The 18,140-nt window shown below is 48.2% G+C and overlaps 1 protein-coding gene across 4 annotated transcripts in view; it reads right to left on the bottom strand.

The window, feature by feature from the left end:
* Positions 1-294: 294 nt before the first annotated feature.
* NUP85 (nucleoporin 85) overlaps positions 295-18,140 on the bottom strand; it is a 94,571-nt gene continuing 76,725 nt past the window's right edge. For all 4 annotated transcript variants that reach the window (XM_078618582.1, XM_078618583.1, XM_078618585.1 and 1 more), the window contains 8 exons: positions 16,528-16,596; positions 13,086-13,151; positions 11,373-11,524; positions 7,291-7,408; positions 4,638-4,738; positions 3,865-4,016; positions 1,265-1,360; positions 295-716 (listed from right to left, as the gene is read on the bottom strand). In XM_078618582.1, coding sequence (XP_078474708.1) covers positions 615-716; positions 1,265-1,360; positions 3,865-4,016; positions 4,638-4,738; positions 7,291-7,408; positions 11,373-11,524; positions 13,086-13,151; positions 16,528-16,596 — 856 coding nt within the window. In that variant the 3' untranslated portion in view covers positions 295-614. The remainder of the gene's footprint in view (positions 717-1,264; positions 1,361-3,864; positions 4,017-4,637; positions 4,739-7,290; positions 7,409-11,372; positions 11,525-13,085; positions 13,152-16,527; positions 16,597-18,140) is intronic.

Below are 18,140 nucleotides of genomic sequence, written 5' to 3'. Positions count from 1 at the left end.
AAAACCGGAGGACTCGGAGAAAAATCCACGTGACCACGGGAAGAGAGACAAGCAAATTCCAAATATAGAGCAGGGTCGGGATCGAACCCACGACCTCTTGTAAGCAGTCGAGGTAGTTAACATCTCGCCACCATGGCGCCATTTACACAATGGATAAGCACACCTAGTTTGCGCATTGTCACAAACACCACTTGGCCGATTCACATGGCTCGCTTGATACGAGTGTCCAAATCACGAGGAGAAAGGCAATGGTGAAGCACACACGCTGGCGGAAACCACCACCACACCACGGAACAATTTGACAAGCTCCACTTTAATATCAAAATGTAAAGGCAGCATTTAAGAAAAAATGCATTGTTGAACTCAAGTGATAACCGCCTCGGTTTTATGTAAAGAAATGATTTAACATCAATCTGGCTTCAACTATTGATCCTGCCATAAGACGCAGATTCATTTACCCAACAAGTGGCACGATGGTTCGAGAATCTGTGGATTGACGCCTTTCCACGCCCTGCAAAGAGATTCCGCCCCACTGAGAAGTTTCTCGAACTGCAGGCGCTGTCCGTGGCAGGGAGAGTGGAGCCTCCCACGTGAGTGGATCGGGAATCCACGGCTCAGGGCACAGGCAGCGAACCCTCGCCAACAATGGCACGTGCCAGGTTCTGCACGATCGCCATGCGGATGAGATCCTTCTTCTCCTCGTACTCCTCCTGCTCCTGCAAAACAAACCCAGCCCATTATTCTTCCCACCTACTTCCTCCTCTCGTGCATTTGCACGAGGCCTGACGCACTGCACGAGGACTGACGCATTGCACGAGGCTTGACGCATTGCAAGAGGCCTAATGCATTGCACGAGGCCTGACGCGTTGCAAGAGGCCTCACGCATTGCACAAGGCCTGACACATTGCACGAGGCCTCACGCATTGCACCAGGCCTTACGCATTGCACGAGGACTAACACATTGCACGAAGCTTGACGTACTGCACGAGGCCTGATGCATTGCAAGAGCCTTGACGCATTGCAAGAGGCCAAATGCATTGCACGAGGCCTGACGCATTGCACACGATTGATGCATTGCATTAGGTCTGATACATTGTACATGGCCTGATGAATTGCGCAAGGTCGGATGCATTGCACAAGGTCTGACGCATTGCAAAAGATCCGATGGGTTGCATAATGCATCAGGTATGTACTTGAAGACCGATCAGCAACGGGTAATGGTGATATGCATGTTAGACATGTACGTGAGATGCAGTGTCCTCACCTGATCCGTTCCTGCCCATTTTCCCACGGAGCTCCTCTCCACGGCCTCCTCCAAGCAGTCCAGCAGCTGTGAGCTCTGCTCAGCATCAAAAATCACCTGGCGAGAGTGGCGATAAGGACAACAGACAGAGGAGGCCTCAGTATAGAAAGCGCTTGTGAAACCCAAGATCGTCCGCAATCAATCCCACTGCACCAACCAATCAGCTGCCCGGAACCCAACGCCCATGCAAACACAGCCACCATGACGACTTTCTTGCAAGACGAACGCCATTGTCATCGCGCTTTACCTAGTCTGTGGCTGCAGTAAGTATATTCATGTTTTTGTAGAGGAGTATTGTGAGGAACTATGAGGGAGCCAACAGGAGGAGGTGCGAGCGGGCTGACAGCCGAGGGTGACGTCATAGTCACGGGTGCTGTAAGGGGGTAACTTTGAGAACAAAGGCGGGTCCGAGCTACGGGGAGGAGTCGCCAAAGGAGTACTTGAGGGGGACCCCGTGATAAAGATGTGGTCGTTGTGGGGAGCCAGGGCAAGGATCCGCTGCAAGAGGTCTCTCCCTTTTCGTCGCCGGGCGGTGTTGGCTGAACCCCCGTCCCGGGCAGACGAGTGGGAGAGCCAAGGGGATAGCCGAGAGTAGGGCTCCGAGTAATCAGTAAAGATCGGCTGAGAGAAAGGGTTTCTCTCTCCTCGTCGCTGGGCGGTGTTGGATGAACCCCCTCTCCGGCCAGATGAGTGAGAGCCCCAAGGGATAGCCGAGGGTCGGACAACATAGTGTTCGGGAGTCCAGGGTAAGAACCAAGAATAGAGAGCACCTACCCCTGGTGTGAGCTTAAGTGTCAAATGTAATACATTTTATTTTATTTTATACCTACATGACTTTACCAAAACAGCCAAAGAGTATAAATGTAAGTGTTAATAAACGGCAACAGCCCTCATAGTAATTTCCTTCTCCACGTGGTCTTACTTCACAACATTTTAATACTTGTATGTATAATGTTGAGAATCTTTCGCTCCGTACGTAGCCAATGGTGTTAAACGGAGGTGTGGGTGAATAACAAACTAAACGCAAAAAGCTGTTTCAAAGAAATTAATTTCAAATCGTGATTGAAAAATGCATAGCTCCAGTGGCTTCCTAATATCAGAAGGGAAAGCATTCCAGACAGCCGCAGAAGCGCATCCGGAAACCCATGATGTGGTGACTGTCTTTGTTTGACGGCTAGCCAAAAGCTGCTGCGAGGATGAGCGGAGTTTGAGCGATTGTTTATGCTCCTTGACGAAATCAGTAAGGTATTGTGGTTTATTTGTGGCAAGCACTTTGTGTCAAATGAGTGCGACCTTATAATGTATGCATTCAGCAACCAGAAGCAAATACAGCTTAGCGAGCACTGCATGGGCACGGTCGGATTTTAGAGTACCCGTCACGACACGTGCCAAATTATTTTGTACATGCTGCAGCTTGGTAATGTTTTTGCCAAAACGTCCCATGGAGTAGTGAGATGCAATAATCTAGCCTTGTTGACATTATGCTACACACCACCATGTTGGCTATGTCACAACTCAATAGTGGTCGAATATATTGTAGAGCCCTGAAATGAAAAATTGCAGGACCTGACCATATTTAGTTTGTAATGTTCATCACAAATATACAAGTTCAAAGGAGGCACATCAGTATTTAAAAATGCTCCAAACGATGAAATACTGTAGCTAACCAACCTCAAATTGAACTTCAAAAGAAGGAGTATAACCTGCTAGTGAATGCCAAAGTTTAAGCAAATCCGACTGTTAATGAAACACTGAACGGAAAAAACCAGTCCAGAATTTGCTTGTGTTGACCCAACACTTGTTAAATTCCACATTCCCTGCAGATCATGCTGCTTATGAGATGTGTAAAAACTTACTATTTACGTGGAGGGGAAAGCGATGTGATAAAAAATATATAGTGGAGGGAGGGTGATGATGGGGAGGTGGGGTGATGATGGGGAGGTGGGGTGATGAGGGAGGTGGAGGAGGTGGGGGAGGTGGGGGAGGTGGGGAGGAGGGGAGATGAGTGAGGGGGAGGGGAGATGAGGGAGGGGGAGGGCAGATGGGCAGGTGAGGGAGGTGGGGAGGTAGAGGAGTTGGGGATGTGGCTGAGTGCATGGGGGAGGAGCTGAGGGGGTGGGGGTAGTAGGGAGATGGGGTAGGTGGGGAGATGGGGTGGTGGTGAGGTGGAGGAATGGGGGAGGTGGGGTGCTGGGGAGAGGTGGGGGAGATGGGGTGGTGGGGAAGTGGAGGAGATTGGGTAGTGGGGGTGGTGGGTAAGTGGAGGAGATGGGGTCAGCACCCCACCTCCCCACTGGGAGGTAGGGTGCTGGGGGAGATGGAGTGGTGGAGGGGTGGGGGAGGCTGGGTGGTGGGGGAGGTAGAGGAACTGGGGAGGTGGAGGAGCTGGGGAGGTCAGAGATGGGTGAGTGGATGGGGGAGGTGGGGAGCTGGGGGAGGTGGAGAAATGGGGTGGGGGAGTGGTGAGGTCAGGGTGGTGGTGAGGTCGGAGTAATGGTGAGGTGGGGTGCTGGGAGGAGGTCGGGGTGGTGGGGAAGATGGGGTGGGGGAGGTAGTGCTACCTGCTGGTGAGTGAGCAGGGGCACGGCGTCGCCCAGCAGTGTGAGCCAGAAGCCGGTGGGGGCCACTCGAGCGGTCATCAGCGTGAGCAGCAAGCGCGCAGCCTCGGGGAGCCTCCGGTCTCCATAGAGCCGGTGGAACTCACGGTACTTACCTGGGGAAACGTGCACCGGATTTATATTTGGTTGTCTTTGCTCTGATTTCTATTTTAACGTATTGGCGGTACAATGGTGCACGGTATATAGTAAATAAATAATAATAAATCTCAATAATTATTTACTTTCCTTGGGATTTGCAACCCCGTTCAGAAAATCTTAGTGCTGGTGCGTGAAAATCTGTTCTCGTGATGTCAAAGCAGTCGGAAGACAAATGTTTATATGAGTGGCTGAACATGAAGCTTCACAGTCTGTTGCCATAGCGCAGCACCCAGCCTTGATGACAATTGGCTGCTGTGTTCAAAAGGCAGATTTGACTCCTCATGCCCTCGACTTGATCGGCGTTTCCTCGATTAACAGACCGCCGGGTCATTTTTAACGAATAATCTTTTTTTACAATGTTGTTACTTGTTTATCTGTAATTTAGGGCTCCCTTGTGGCCGACTGGACCCCGATGCGTCACATAATGCTGACACATACCCCCCCCCCACCCAGTTGCGCCCCTGAAGCCAGCCTTCACAGGTGCTCACTAACAGCACTTGCCCCAACCGTCTGTTAAAGGCCATATACGGTGGTGGATCTTTGTGTCTTCGGCTTGCGTGTCTGTGCACGTCGCCCACCCAGGAAGGTGAGACGGTCGCTCAGCAGGATAGAGGAGCCCAGGCTGTCTATGAGCTCCAAGTCGCAGAAAGCTCCACGGGCGGCGTAACTGTCCAGGAACCTGCAGCGGCACCAATCGACGATCAACCAACAACGATCGACAAATAACGAGCAGACTGACGGTCTCCTTCTCCCACAACCGTCGAATACTCTGGGAAAAATAATACGTGTTCAAAAACACAACCCATCGGCTGGCCAAGGCCTTCTGGGAGTGCATGATTTTTATAAGTATATTATTATTACTTTTTATTATTTACATGTGTAAAAAATATGATTGTTTTTCAATATTTTTGGGGGAAAAATCCAGTTTCCATTTTTGTTGTCCATGACTTTATTTATTATTTCATTATTACTTCTTATTTTATTTTTTTATTGAGGCAATACGCAGGCCCGTTACATCACGTAGTGTCGCATGTGTAGAGGTGTAATTGTGTATGGGCGCGGATGGCTAACAAACACAGGGGGCGTGGTTAGGGCCGTACACAGAGGAGGTGCTCACACCGACGTCCGCACCTGCATCCCCCACGGGCCCCTCCCGGGGGCCGAGTACTATAAAAGGTGGTGAGCCGGAGGGCTCGAGGTCGGGGTATCAGCTTTAACCAGCGAAGACCGAAGACCAGCTAGCATAGGCCCCGGAGCTCCCCTGGCTCGCTGTCCTTGTCAGGGCCGACCAGGGCAAGTCGGTGGCGTGGCCCCGAGAGCCCAGACTCAGGGTGCCGGGATCCCAGCTTGACCAGGGCTGGGATAGGTAGCCTCCCTTAGCTCCGTAGTGGAAGACTTGGGCTTAGGTTAGCGGGGTTAGATGTTGTGTCTCCCTGTTAGCCGAGTAAAGGGGACATTAACCCCTTAAGTACTGTGTGTACCCGCTACTGTACACAAGTTGGTGTTAATAAATAAGTGTGCCTCCGATCCCGTCGTCAAGCCTCCTGAATACTTCCCACACATGCGTGAATCGTCAACATGAGCTTAAATCCGGTTATGGAAAGCAGCGGGGGGGGGGGGGGGTTAAGAAAGATGGGCAGCAGGCCTCCTGCCCCAAACAAGGTGGTAAGAGGTCTGGGAGTGCATACATTTTCACAGCATTGATTCAGCACGAGCAAAACCCTGGTCCAGTGTCGACATACATTGTCTCATCAGCTAGCTCGAATCAATGCTGGTGAACTGCCAGAATGTGATACAGGGGCAGTTTGCTTGCACTGGAATGAATGCTGCTTGAAAGCACTCCTAGAAGATGGTGAGATCCATGCAAGAATTAATTGTAAACTACTATTTTATTATTGTAGCAGGTAAGGCCCCACTGCGCTATGTAGCTCCTTTTCAGAAGCGACCTATCACAAATGATAGCTCAAAGAAGTGGCTTATCGCATAGAAATTTACAGCAGCCAAATATTCTACACACATGTTGATTCTAAATGTAGAGGGAAAACCCAGAGGACCCGGAGACAAATCCACACGACTATGAGGAGAGATTTTGACTTAAAGCTTTCGTGACTGTAGGAATTCATATTCTATGTCATGTAGATAGAAAATTTAATTAAAACAATAATAAAACTTTTATTATTGTTTATTTTTTTATACGTGACTATACCGAAAAAATCATAGAACATGGGGAGAGACACGCAAACTCCATACATAGAGCAGGCGTCAGGGACGGGATCGAAACCACAACCTCATTTATACCAGGCAAGGTAATTAACATCTTGCCACCGTGGCACCCCACTATTTTTCATGTGGAGGAGACATTGCTGATATAATTTATTATTTATGTTCTCCACGACGAAATTGGAAGATTATTGTGAATGATTAATGATGGGCGGTGACGGGGCCCAGCTGTAGCGCGTTCTCCGCTCGGGGAAGATTCACGGTGTATGTCCAGTGGCCACCCCGGAGCGTGGAGGAGCGTCGTGGAGAGTGGTGGAGAGTGGAAAAGAGAGGTGGAGAGTGGTGGGACATGGTGGAGCATGGTGGAGCATAAAAAAGCTTAGAGGAGTGTAGAAAAGTGGAGGAGCGTGGAGGACTGTGGTGGAGCATGGGTTAGCGTGGAGGAGTATGTAGGAGTGTGGGTCAGTGTGGATGAGTGTGGGTTAGCGTGGAGGAGTGTGGGTTAGCATGGTGGAGTGTGGAGAAGTGTGGGTTAGCGTGGAGGAGTAGTGGGATACTGTGGATGATTGTGGGTTAGCGTGGAGGAGTATGGGTTAGCATGGAGTGTGAGTTAGCGTGGAGGAGTGTGGGTTAGCACGAAGGAGTGTGGGTTAGCATGGAGGAGTGTGGGTTAGCGTGGAGGAGTGTGGGTTCGCATAGAGGAGCGTGGGTTAGCACGAAGGAGTGTGGGTTAGCATGGAGGAGTGTGGGATAGCATGGAGGAGCATGGAGGAGTGTGGGTTAGCGTAGAGGAGCATGGAGGAGTGTGGTGGGGTATGGAGGAGCGTAATGGAGTGTAGATAAGCGTGGTGGAGTGCGGTTGAGCGTGGAGGAGGGGGAGTATTGTGGAGGAGTCTGGATAAGGGTGGTGGAGGAGTACGGTGGAGCACAGAGCAGCTCGGTGGAGCGTGGACGAGCATGGTTGAACATGAGAGAATGTAGTGGAGATTGGTGGAGTGCGGTGGAGTGTACCGGTCGGCCAGTGCCGTGGTGAGTGCGGGATCTTTCGCTCGGAGGCTCCAGTTGAGCGCGAGTCCGAGTCTCCCCGAGCGCACTGCCCTCACCGCCATCTCCTTGCAGATCCCGCGAGCTGGGATACCAACAAAGACAAAAATCCCCCGCAAAGCCTTTCATTTAATCTTGGGGAAAGTGCTGTTAGCGAATAGTAGCACATATGAAGGCCTACCCCCCAGGACATACTCTTGCAAAAGGTAACAGACATTCTCTCATCACAGCATGTTTGTTTGCATGTTTTGAAAAAAGTATGTGTGGTTAATACAGATTTGATGCCTTGCAACATGTATAAATTTGAAGTGTGGGTTAGCGTAGAGGAGTGTGGGTTAACGACACATTAAAATATGTATACGATCTAACCCAAAAATCTTGATTTGAAGCTTTCGTGACTGCAGGAATCCATACTCTCTGGTTCTTTTGGTAAAGTTACGTAGATATAAAAATCAAAGAAAACACGACGTTTCGGTCGCAACACAAGCGTCCGTCATCAGGTGAGAATTAATTATCTGCTGTTGTTAGACAAGACTCTCTTACAATCACATGTAGCATTAACAGACAAAATGTTCACATCTGATTGGGACCATGTAGATAACATGACTATTTTTTCAGCTGCTTCAATGTCAACCAAAAGCAGAGTTAACCTGATTGCCAAATTCAACCTCCTGTCAAAAAAGAAATCCAAACCACACTTGAAAAAGTTAGATGTTAACAAGATTGTTATAAATCACAGTAACAGCCCAATTTCTGACAGCCTAAAATCGGTACTAAGAGGTTGAATTTCGCAGTCACCCCCAAACACATCCCGGTGGATGGCACCATTGCCCAGATCGACGTAGCCCTCAAAGATCTGAGACACATCCCGGTAGACGTTGCAAGATCTGAAATCGCTATCCTCAAGAATGCTAAGAAACCCATTAGCAACATCAGCAAGGACGAGGGTTTGGAAAAAGAGAGTTGATATTGTCATCCTCTCAGCCGACAAGCGCAATGCCACTGTCATCATGGATAAAACCACATACAACAACAAAATTTAGGACCCTCTCAATGATGGCTGCTATACCAAAATTAATAGAGACCCTACCATTAGCCTGGCTACTAAAACCAACAAAATAATCACTAATTCGACTTCCCTAATCGAACCCACCAAACAGCTCTCTCTAAAACCTTCGGCTGCTAGACCACCCAGATTTTACGGCCTACCAAAAATCCATAAAGAGGGTACTCCACTCCGTCCTATCGTCTCCACCATTAACTCACCCACTTACAGACTGGCACGATTGCTGACTGAGACTCTGCTTTTCTTCACGGGCAAGATCGCCTCAGCTGTACTTAATTCGGCCCACTTGGTTTCACTAATCAAGCACATATCACTATCCCCGGAGGATTTGCTCGTCAGTTTCGATGTAGTCTCCCTCTTCACCAAGGTACCCGTACCTGATACTATTGCAACCATTGAAGACCTGGTCCAACAGGGACTGAATCCTGATGTACCTTTGTTGGTAAGGCACTGCCTTACCAACACATACTTCACCTGTGATGGTACTTTCTACAAACAGAATGAAGGTATGGACTCTCCCCTATCACCAGTGGTAGCGAATGTTTTCATGGAGAAATTTGACACAGATGCCATCCAGACATCTACCCGACGTCCTTCCTTGTGGAAGAGATACGTAGATGACACGTTCGTCATCCGGCCACATGGCCTGCCAGCACTGAACCAATTTCTCAACCACATCAATTCCATACACCCATCTATCAAATTCACCATGGAAGTGAAAAATGATGGCAAGCTACCATTCCTGGATGTTTTGATCGAGAAGAGACCTGATGGCTCATTGGGACACTGTCTATAGGTAAGCCACCCACACGGATTCCTATCTAAAGCCTGACTCCATCCACCATCCAGCCCAGAAGAATTCCCTCATCAAAACACTACACCATAGGGCTCGTTGCATCTCCGACCAACACCGCCTAGCCAGTGAGCTTGAGCACGTACGCCAGGCTCTTAGGAGGAATGGATATTCTGACCGCACAATCCGCAAAGCTGCATCTCCAACCATAGGTAGATAACCATCTGAGGACCCAATCAAAACCATCACCTTGCCATACATAGCAGGGGTCACCAAAAGGATTTCCAAAATCTTGAAGAAAAACAAGATCCAAGTTCGGTTCAATACAGTACACAAAATCCGTGATTTGATCCCACCGGTGAAGGATGCGATTCCGGACATGCAATGTCCTGGTGTCTATAAGCTGAGTTGTGTCTGCGGCAGCAGTTACATTATTAAAACGAAGCGACATTTCTCAGCCCGGGTTCGCGAACACAAAGCGGATTTGAAACACGGTAGAACCAACACCTCGGTGGCGGATCATTGTTTCAACGCTATAACATTGTTTTTTCCGAGAACAAGGTGCTCTGCAAACCCTCGGGCTACCATCAGAGATGTGTTGATGTAGCCATCCAGATATTCAAACACAGACAAAACTTTAATCGAGGAGATGGAATCAGATGGAGCAATCATTGGACGGACGTGATAAACCACATCAAGTTTTGACTGCTGTGATTTGCACTCACCCACCTGTGCTGTTTTCATCTACTAATTCATGGACATGCTAATTTCTCCAGCCCCCACCCGTCCCTGCACGCCACAAACCCTCCCCCCTCTCCCCCGTGAACTCCTGCAGCTACGACTCTACAAACCCCACCCCCCTTCCCCCCCCCTCCCGTGCCTATATAAAGCCACAACAGCAGATCAACCTCTTATGTTTAAACATCTTAACACCTCCTGTTTTATTGCCAGAAAGGGTAAAACCTATTCTTATTATTGTTTCATCATTTTGGATACTGGCAAAAAAGGTCCCACAAGGGTTCCGCATACGGAATTTCACTTTGCGGATAACCTCTCAGGACCGGTTCCGTTCCGTATATATCCAGGGTTGCCTATGCAAGGGACGCAAAGAGGTGAACCAAATTCAGAAAATAAATAAATCAATACTCATACGGGCCTGTTGGCTCGTGAGTTTAAATAGCACGCTCGACTCTCATTGGTGAGGAGCTCTCACAGGGGGAAGAGCTGCTGGACGTAGGGTGCTCAATCTGACTGGAGGGTGGAAAACCATCCAAATCGGATTAGTCATCAGGGTCATTGGAAAGAACCTTTAACGTGAAATAAAGAGGATCAGTGAAGAGTCGGGCAAAGTTCCATGTATGTTTGTATGTGTGTTGAACTTCTAACGTACCGTGCATAGCCAACGATGCTAATAAATGTATGTTGAACTTCTTTCGCACCGTACATAGTCAACCGTGCTAATGTATGTATGTTGAACTTCTTTCGCACCATACGTAGCAAACCATGCTAATGTATGCATGTAGAACTTTTCGCACCTTATGTAGTCAACCGTGTTAATGTATGAATGTAGAACTTATTTCGCAATGTATGTATCCAACCGTGCTAATGTATGTAAGTTGAACTTCTTTCGCACCGTGCGTAGCAAACCATGCTAATGTATGCATGTAGAACTTTTCGCACCTTATTTAGTCAACCGTGTTAATGTATGAATGTAGAACTTATTTTGAAATGTATGTATCCAACCGTGCTAATGTATGTATGTTGAACTTCTTTCGCACCGTACATAGCCAACCATGCTAATCAGGATTGTGAGGGTGAAGGACAATAAACTAAACACAACAACATTTCTAAAGAGATTAGTTTCAAACTAGATGATTTAACAGTGCACAGCTCCAGTTGCTTCCTAATATTGGAAGGAAAAGCGTTCCAGAAATGACCAAGGAGGGGATTGAAGGAGCCAATAGAAGGGGTTTGGAGCGCCTCCTCCAACAGAGTAATTCCCTGATGGGTGACGGACGTACTGTGCTGAAGACGGAACGAAGTCTAAATTAAAGACTTCCCTGGGCTGGAACTCCTTTACACCCTGCGTTAAACGAACTACATCCCTGCTTATTGAAGGGCCACTTGCTGCTTAAAGGCCTGTGGGCAGGCAAATACTGTGTACAGAAGAACAAAAAAAAAAGATCTTACCCTGCTCCTGCAAGTTCCTCTCCTGGCAGATCCTGAGCACCTTCTGGGCCTTGCGCTCGCTCTGCAGGGGCAGCCGCACGAGCCACAGCTTCATGACAGCGCGGCCCTCCTCACCGCACGCATCCAGGTACACCGGCGCCAGGCTCCACAAGCTGCGGCACCGCACCAACACAAACAGACCACCACCATCACCGCCGCCACTGCCATTGCCACAATCTCCGCCACCATCTCCGCAACCACCGCCACCATCACCGACATCGCCGCCAGCGCCACCACCATCACCACCACCGCCGCCATCGCCGCCATCACCACCACCACCACCACGGCCAGCGCCACCACGGCCACCACCATCACCACCACCACGGCCACCACCATCACCACCATCACCGCCGCCACTGTCACCACCACCATCACCGCCACTGTCACCACCGTCTTCACCACCACCATCATCACCGCCGCCATCACCACCACCACCGCAGGCACCACCATCACCACCATCACGGCCAGAACCGCCACCACCACCACAGTCTTAAACAATGGACTTTTGGGCAAAGAATTAAAAATAAGTAGAGGTTTTACCCTTTCTGGCAATAAAACAGGAGGAGTTAAGATGTTCAAACACCAAATAGATACCTTTTACAAGGCATCAAGTCTGCATTAACCACACATACTTGTGCCAAAATATGCAAAGAAACATGCTATCTGTGTATGTATATATGGGCAAAAATAACCCATACAGTAGAACCTCTGATCACGAACGCTTCTGACCACGACCAAATCGGGTTCCGACCAAAAAATTCACAATATTTTTTAATCTGGTCACGAACACATACTCGGGTGGCGATCAAACACGGCCGCGGCCGATTTCCCCTTCCGCGCCATTTTTTTTTGTAAGCGCCAAATTTCCTGTCGTGAATTCGGAGAGAACTCGGAGTTAAGTTTTGTTTGTTTTGTTGAATTACACAAGGCGTAACAGTTATGTATATAACTTTTGTTATATAAAATTCCTAGGAAGATATTAATTTTGTGAGTGTAGTCATACCCCTCCCCCCTCATTCAAGCCGTAATTTAGAGAGCGAAAGCGCTGAGTATGTAAATCGATAACATCATTCATACAATGATGCGGTGAAGTAAACGTTCATACGATATTACGGTGAATGCTTCCAAAAACAATACTGTACCAAAATATTACTGTTAACTTACTTTCAATAGAAACATGAATTGCTCATACGAATATTCTCACTCTCTCTCTCGCAGAATCGACCGACTGATGTAGCAGACGAAACAATCATCTTGTTGAACGATTCTAAACCTTGACGCGGCAATGTTAGTTTTCTCTGTTGTTCAAGGTTTTCTCAGTGTTATTCAATGTTTTTACATTTAGTTTACTATTACACTGTGAATTCTATGGCATAATTAACTATTTTTGTGCTTAAAAATCTAAAAAAAACTATATTTATATACAGTTCATAGGAGTTTGGAACGGATTAATCGTATTTACATACAATCCAATGGGGAAATTAGGTTCGAGTCACGACCAAATCGGGTTGCAACCAAAGTTATGGTCGTGACCAGAGGTTCTACTGTACATAGATACTTCAGACCGTCTGTGAAAGCCAGCAGTGCCTTCCTTCGTGAGAATGAAGTGAATGTTCAATGTACTCAATAATTATGTAATTAAATGTAGTTGAGCTTGTTATAAAGAAAACCCACCTGTGATGCGCCATGAGGTTCGTGGCGAATTCCAGGAGGAGGAACTCACGCAGACTGGTGCCCGACCTGCAACACAACCGCTAATTCACAATTACACATGACCCACAACACACAAAGACACAGATCCCCCGTATAGCATTTATAGACTGTTGGGGCAAGTGAAGTTAGCGAGCACCTATGAAGGCCAGCACGGCACATGAGGGGTAGGTAGCCAGCACCAGGCCCGACCGCCTTTGTCTCACCAGTGGCGATGTTTACGCACTGCACCAGGTACTCATTTGAGGCTCACTCAACCTAGGGGAGGAGGCCCAGGACTGGTTCTTGGCTGTGAGTGAGAATCGAACTCGGGTATTCAGGTTTGTAGCGCAGCGCGATAACCACTGTACGACCAAGCACACACTCACACACACTCGTGTAGTGACTGTGCTTGTCACTGTATGGTGCCAGGGCTTACGAAGCCACGGCGGGTAATGTGTTGTTATTACGGGCAGCCCGGGTTACAGGCTGTAGTACCAGCCCTAGTGGGGCTTGGGTGAGCGCTGGTTAGCGCGGAGGCACCGCGAGCAGTGTGCGGTGCGGGCTCCCGGTGAGGGAGCGAGAGGGAGCGTCAGCCAGCCAAGGTTACCTTGGGGCATGATACGCTGCTTGACCTGCTGTCACGTGACCGGACAATATTGGAGGGGGGCCACCGATGGACAAGGGCCATGGGGCGGTCACGTGGTCCAAAGGAGCTCTCGGGAACCTTCGAGAAGGAGCTCTCGGGAACCTTCGAGAAGGTGCTCGAGAGACCTGGAAGGTGGGCGGGGCGAAGGGTGGAGCCAGCCCCAGCCCGGGGGCATATAACGAGGGCCCAATGAGGAGCTCGAGGTTCTTCGTGTGCTGGTATTACGAAGATCCACGTCAGGGAGAAGCCTCTAGCCACGCGGTCTGGGACCCCGTTTGTGGTCCGGACCGGGATAGCGAACCGTGTCTAGTTCTGCTGTAGCGTGGTTATATGGGCATTCCAGACCCAAGTGCAGATCGTGTTGTGTTGCGTGTTAATGTGTAATAAATAGTGTTGCTCCCAAGATAACGTCTGCGACTCAGTTAGACTCACTACACTGGTATACGACGGCACCGATATAGATACTTATATACAACTGCCACCTTGCACCACTAAGTGGCAGCAACATCACCACAGCTCTTGTATGTATGTTAAACTTCTTTCGCACCGTACGTAGCCAACCGTGCTAATGTACGTTGAAATTATTTTTCGCATGTATGTTGAAAATATTTCGCACCGTACGTAGCGAACCGTGCTAATTCATGTTTGTTGAACTTTTTTTTTACCATTCGTAATGTATATATGAAATGTTTAACTTCTTTCGCACTGTACGTAGCCCACTAATCAAGAGTTAAAATTTAATTGGAGTGTTCAAGGCTAGGAGTATTTTAAAGTTGTCATGTGAAGTATTTAAGGCTCTTGCAGGCAGGTCATGGGACAGACCCAAGTGTTATGGGAGAGGCCAATTTTGACACGGCTGGTACCAATTTTTAGCGAGTCCACTCAGCTCGACATCCTCTCATACCTCATCAGTCCATCTCTTCACAAGCACGTGTTGTGCCCGTTTAGACCCCTCTATCCAGTCAAACATAAGTTGCTTGGGCATGCGGTGGGCTGGACATGCGGGCTACATTTCCCAGCGAACACACATTGCCTGCCGGAGGAGCTCATTGATGGGACTGTGTAAAGATTATTTTCAAAATCTGCGAGCGCCTCACGTAATGTTCTGGTTAAACCCAGGCTAGATCGTGGACAGACCAGCCTGAATGTTTACACCATTGGAACATCCTTTGCCAGTAGCAAAATATGATAATAGTTTTTTTACCCTTTTATCTGGCAACAAAACTGACACTTTTTTCTTACAAGGAGTCATGTTTGCATTGACCACAATACCTGCGGTGGGAATGCAAACAAAAAACACAACTCTGATAATGTATACAGTCCTTGAAATTGATTGGTCCACAAAAGGTTCAGTTTTGTTGCCAGATAAAAGGGTAAAAAAACAATTATCATATTTTGCTACTGACAAAAGAGGTTCCAATGGTGTAAATGCTTTCCCCGAGCTCTCATACTCTGATGGTGCATTGTCTTTGAGTTGTGCGCCTTTTGGCGTCATCTGGTCCAACACCATGTGAGACTAGTCTCTAAGAAAAGCTGTCTCGGGTGTGGACCAATCAATTTCAAGGACAGTGTATACATTATCAGAGTTGTGTTTTTTGTTTGCATTCCGACCGCAAGTATTGTGGTCAATGCAAACATGACTCCTTGTAAAAACATGGTGTCAGTTTTGTTGCCAGATAAAAGGGTAAAAAAACAATTATCAGCCTGAATGTTTCAAGCTTGTGCAGTTATTCCTTCAAAGGACTCCACGTTTTGCAAGAATGGAGAAAAGGGGGCATATAAATGTGGCCGAGAAGGCCCGGTGTTTCATACGGACCGACAGGAGCAGGTAGCACCCACACAGCATTATGCAACTGATTAAATATAATGCTGCCTAAACTGATTCAGATTAGTAAGGGTTGTCACGTAAACAACACATGCCAACTCATTACCAATTACTGAACGAGTAACTAATTGGCATGTTTTGTTTACATGACAAACCTTACTAACTGGCTGTGTCGGGTGGTGGTGGGTTTATTGATACATTTATGTTTACGCGATCTAACCCAAAAAAAACCTTTATTATGGATAATATTGGTCGAGGAAACCTTCAACTACTACGTGTTAAACTGATCCAGATTGAGACCTCTGCAGCTGGTCTTAAGCACACTGCTCATGTATGGGAACGCCTCCACTCTCTCCACAACTGCCCCAGTTAATCAAACAGGAGTTGAGGTGGCGGAGGAATTGATGGGATAAAATACCCAGGTAGGCGCTCTGATTTGGTGGCTGATGATAAGGCCCCACCTCTTAGTGGCATACTCCAGGTCCAGCAGTAGATTTCTCCAACTAATTATCAGAGTGAACAGCAATTCCCATGCAACTATATTAGAAAGAAACAAGTTAATAATCATTCCTACATTAACATTAGCCGCCCCGCCCATCTCTAAACCTTTATAAACAGCCTGCCTCAGCAGCTTTCCCCCTCTTTATTCACCTGATGACGATTGCTTGTGTTGCGATTGACACATCGTGATATTGTTATTTTTTTTTCTTTTCTATCTACGTGGCTTTAATGAAAGACTCAAAGAATATGAATTCCCACACCATTAGCATACGCAACAAAGTTGACCAGTTAGGAGCCATCCCTTGACCCCACACATACACACATACAAAATACAAAGATCCCCCACATAGCATTTAACAGACTGTTGGAGCAAGTGCTCTTAGCGAGTAGTTGAAAAGCTATATGGCGGATCTTTGTCTTTTATACGCGTAGCATGAGGCGCTGGCTCTTACTGGAGTTGCTGACAGTGATGCAGCAGGTCACTGAGATGGGCCACGAACCACCAGTTGTTAAGCGCCAAGCTGCAAAGAGATAATAAGAACATTTGGGTGAGTTGGCAATCCACAAAGGCCACCGCACTAAACGTGTCCCACACCAAGCACCCCCCCCCCTTTCAGTCTCAAAATGCAAAAACCACCGTCACCACCACGGAGAGCACATGTGACAATATGCACAACACACGCCTCCTTCCCATCTCAGAACACATGCGTATTCTGTGACTTGTATTTCTATAATGACGCAAATGATTATTAACTTGTTAATTTCTAATATAGTTGCGTCGAATAGAACAGGTTGCCTGTGAGTGCATTCCCTGTGAGTGAGTTCCCTGTCAGTGAGTGAGCTGCCTCTGAGTGATTGAGTGAGTTCCCTGTGAGTGAGTTCCCTGTGAGTGAATGAGTTCCCTGTGAGTGAGTTCCCTGTGAGTGAATGAGAACCCTGTGAGTGAGTTCCCCGTGAGTGAGTTCCCTGTGAATGAGTTCCCCGTGAGTGAGTTCCCTGTGAGTGAGTGAGTGAGTTCCCTGTGAGTGAGTTCCCTGTGAGTGAGTTCCCTGTGAGTGAGTTCCCTGTGAGTGAATGAGTTCCCTGTGAGTGAGTGAGTTCCCTGTGAGTGAGTGAGTTCCCTGTGAGTGAGTTCCCTGTGAGTGAGTGAGTTCAATGTCAATGAGTTCCCTGTGAGTAAGTTCCCTGTGAGTGAGTTCCTGTGAGTGAGTGAGTTCCCTGTGAGTGAGTTCCTGCGAGTGAGTGAGTTCCCTGTCAATGAGTTCCCTGTGAGTGAGTTCCCTGTGAGTGAATGAGTTCCCTGTGAGTGAGTGAGTTCCCTGTGAGTGAGTGAGTTCGCTGTGAGTGAGTTCCCTGTGAGTGAGTGAGTTCCCTGTGAGTGAGTTCCCTGTGAGTGAGTTCCCTGTGAGTGAGTTCCCTCTGAGTGAGTTGCATGTGAGTGAGTTCCCTGTGAGTGAGTTACCTGTGAGTGAGTTTCCTGTGAGTGAGTGAGTTCCCTGTGAGTGAGTTCCCTGTGAGCGAGTTCCCTGTGAGTGAGTTCCCTGTGAGCGAGTTCCCTGTGAGTGAGTGATTTCCCTGTCAATGAGTTCCCTGTGAGTGAGTTCCCTGTGAGTGAGTTCCCTGTGAGTGAGTTCCCTGTGAGTGAGTGAGTTTCCTGTGAGTGAGTGAGTTCCCTGTGAGTGAGTGAGTTCCCTGTGAGTGAGTTCCCTGTGAGTGAGTGAGTTCCCTGTGAGTGAGTGAGTTCCCTGTGAGTGAGTTCCCTGTGAGTGAATGAGTTCCCTGTGAGTGAGTGAGTTCCCCGTGAGTGAGTGAGTTCCCTGTGAGTGAGTGAGTTCCCTATGAATGAGTTCCCTGTGAGTGAGTTCCCTGTGAGTGAGTGAGTTCCCTGTGCGTTCCCTGTGAGTGAGTTCCCTGTCAGTGAGTGAGTTGCCTGTGAGTGAGTGAGTTCGCTGTGAGTGAGAAAGTGAGTTCCCTGTGAGTGAGTGAGTTCCCTGTGAGTGAGTGAGTGAGTTCCCTGTGAGTGAGTGAGTTCCCTGTGAGTGAGTGAGTTCCCTGTGAGTGAGTG

The sequence above is a fragment of the Lampetra planeri genome, chromosome 58 (genome assembly GCF_965212315.1).
Source record: "Lampetra planeri chromosome 58, kcLamPlan1.2.h2, whole genome shotgun sequence".
Taxonomy (NCBI): Eukaryota; Metazoa; Chordata; class Hyperoartia; order Petromyzontiformes; family Petromyzontidae; genus Lampetra; species Lampetra planeri.
The sequence above is the reverse complement of the archived record's forward strand: the minus strand, read 5'-3'. Positions and strand labels throughout refer to the sequence as shown.